Below are 1,200 nucleotides of genomic sequence, written 5' to 3'. Positions count from 1 at the left end.
AGATCAGCCGTTCAGAGAGCAGCCGTTCAGAGAGCAGCCGGTCAGAGATCAGCCGGTCAGAGATCAGCCGTTCAGAGATCAGCCGGTCAGAGATCAGCCGGTCAGAGATCAGCCGTTCAGAGAGCAGCCATTCAGAGAGCAGCCATTCAGAGAGCAGCCATTCAGAGATCAGCCGTTCAAAGATCAGCCGGTCAGAGATCAGCCGTTCAGAGATCAGCCGGTCAGAGATCAGCCGTTCAGAGAGCAGCCATTCAGAGATCAGCCGTTCAGAGATCAGCCGTTCAGAGATCAGCCGTTCAGAGAGCAGCCATTCAGAGATCAGCCGTTCAGAGATCAGCCGTTCAGAGATCAGCCGTTCAGAGAGCAGCCGTTCAGAGAGCAGCCGTTCAGAGAGCAGCCGTTCAAAGATCAGCCGTTCAAAGATCAGCCGGTCAGAGATCAGCCGTTCAGAGATCAGCCGGTCAGAGATCAGCCGTTCAGAGATCAGCCGTTCAAAGAGCAGCCGTTCAGAGATCAGCCGTTCAGAGAGCAGCCGTTCAAAGATCAGCCGTTCAAAGATCAGCCGTTCAGAGAACAGCCGTTCAGAGATCAGCCGTTCAGAGATCAGCCGTTCAGAGATCAGCCGTTCAAAGATCAGCCGTTCAGAGAACAGCCGTTCAGAGATCAGCCGGTCAGAGATCAGCCGGTCAGAGATCAGCCGTTCAGAGATCAGCCGTTCAAAGATCAGCCGGTCAAAGATCAGCCGTTCAAAGATCAGCCGGTCAGAGAGCAGCCGTTCAAAGATCAGCCGTTCAAAGATCAGCCGTTCAGAGAACAGCCGTTCAAAGAGCAGCCGGTCAGAGATCAGCCGTTCAAAGAGCAGCCGTTCAGAGATCAGCCGTTCAAAGATCAGCCGTTCAAAGATCAGCCGGTCACAGAGCAGCCGTTCAGAGATCAGCCGTTCAGAGATCAGCCGTTCAGAGATCAGCCGTTCACAGATCAGCCGTTCAGAGATCAGCTGTTCAGAGATCAGCCGTTCAGAGATCAGCCGTTCAGAGATCAGCCGTTCAAAGATCAGCCGGTCAGAGAGCAGCCGTTCAGAGATCAGCCGTTCAAAGATCAGCCGTTCAGAGATCAGCCGTTCAGACAGCAGCCGTTCAGAGATCAGCCGTTCAAAGATCAGCCGTTCAGAGATCAGCCGTTCAGACAGCAGCCGTTCAG

General features: G+C 54.1%; 1 protein-coding gene across 1 annotated transcript in view; it reads right to left on the bottom strand.

Annotated features, from left to right (window-relative positions):
- Window positions 1-1,200, bottom strand: part of LOC107103479 (receptor-type tyrosine-protein phosphatase mu-like) — a gene marked incomplete at its 5' end in the record, with an annotated part of 96,709 nt that overhangs the window by 78,232 nt on the left and 17,277 nt on the right. The window contains one exon of the mRNA XM_015403201.1: window positions 9-997. Coding sequence (XP_015258687.1) covers window positions 9-997 — 989 coding nt within the window. The remainder of the gene's footprint in view (window positions 1-8; window positions 998-1,200) is intronic.

Source organism: Cyprinodon variegatus, unplaced genomic scaffold (genome assembly GCF_000732505.1).
Source record: "Cyprinodon variegatus isolate N-32 unplaced genomic scaffold, C_variegatus-1.0 Scaffold1459, whole genome shotgun sequence".
In the NCBI taxonomy this organism is placed as follows: Eukaryota; Metazoa; Chordata; class Actinopteri; order Cyprinodontiformes; family Cyprinodontidae; genus Cyprinodon; species Cyprinodon variegatus.
The sequence above is the reverse complement of the archived record's forward strand: the minus strand, read 5'-3'. Positions and strand labels throughout refer to the sequence as shown.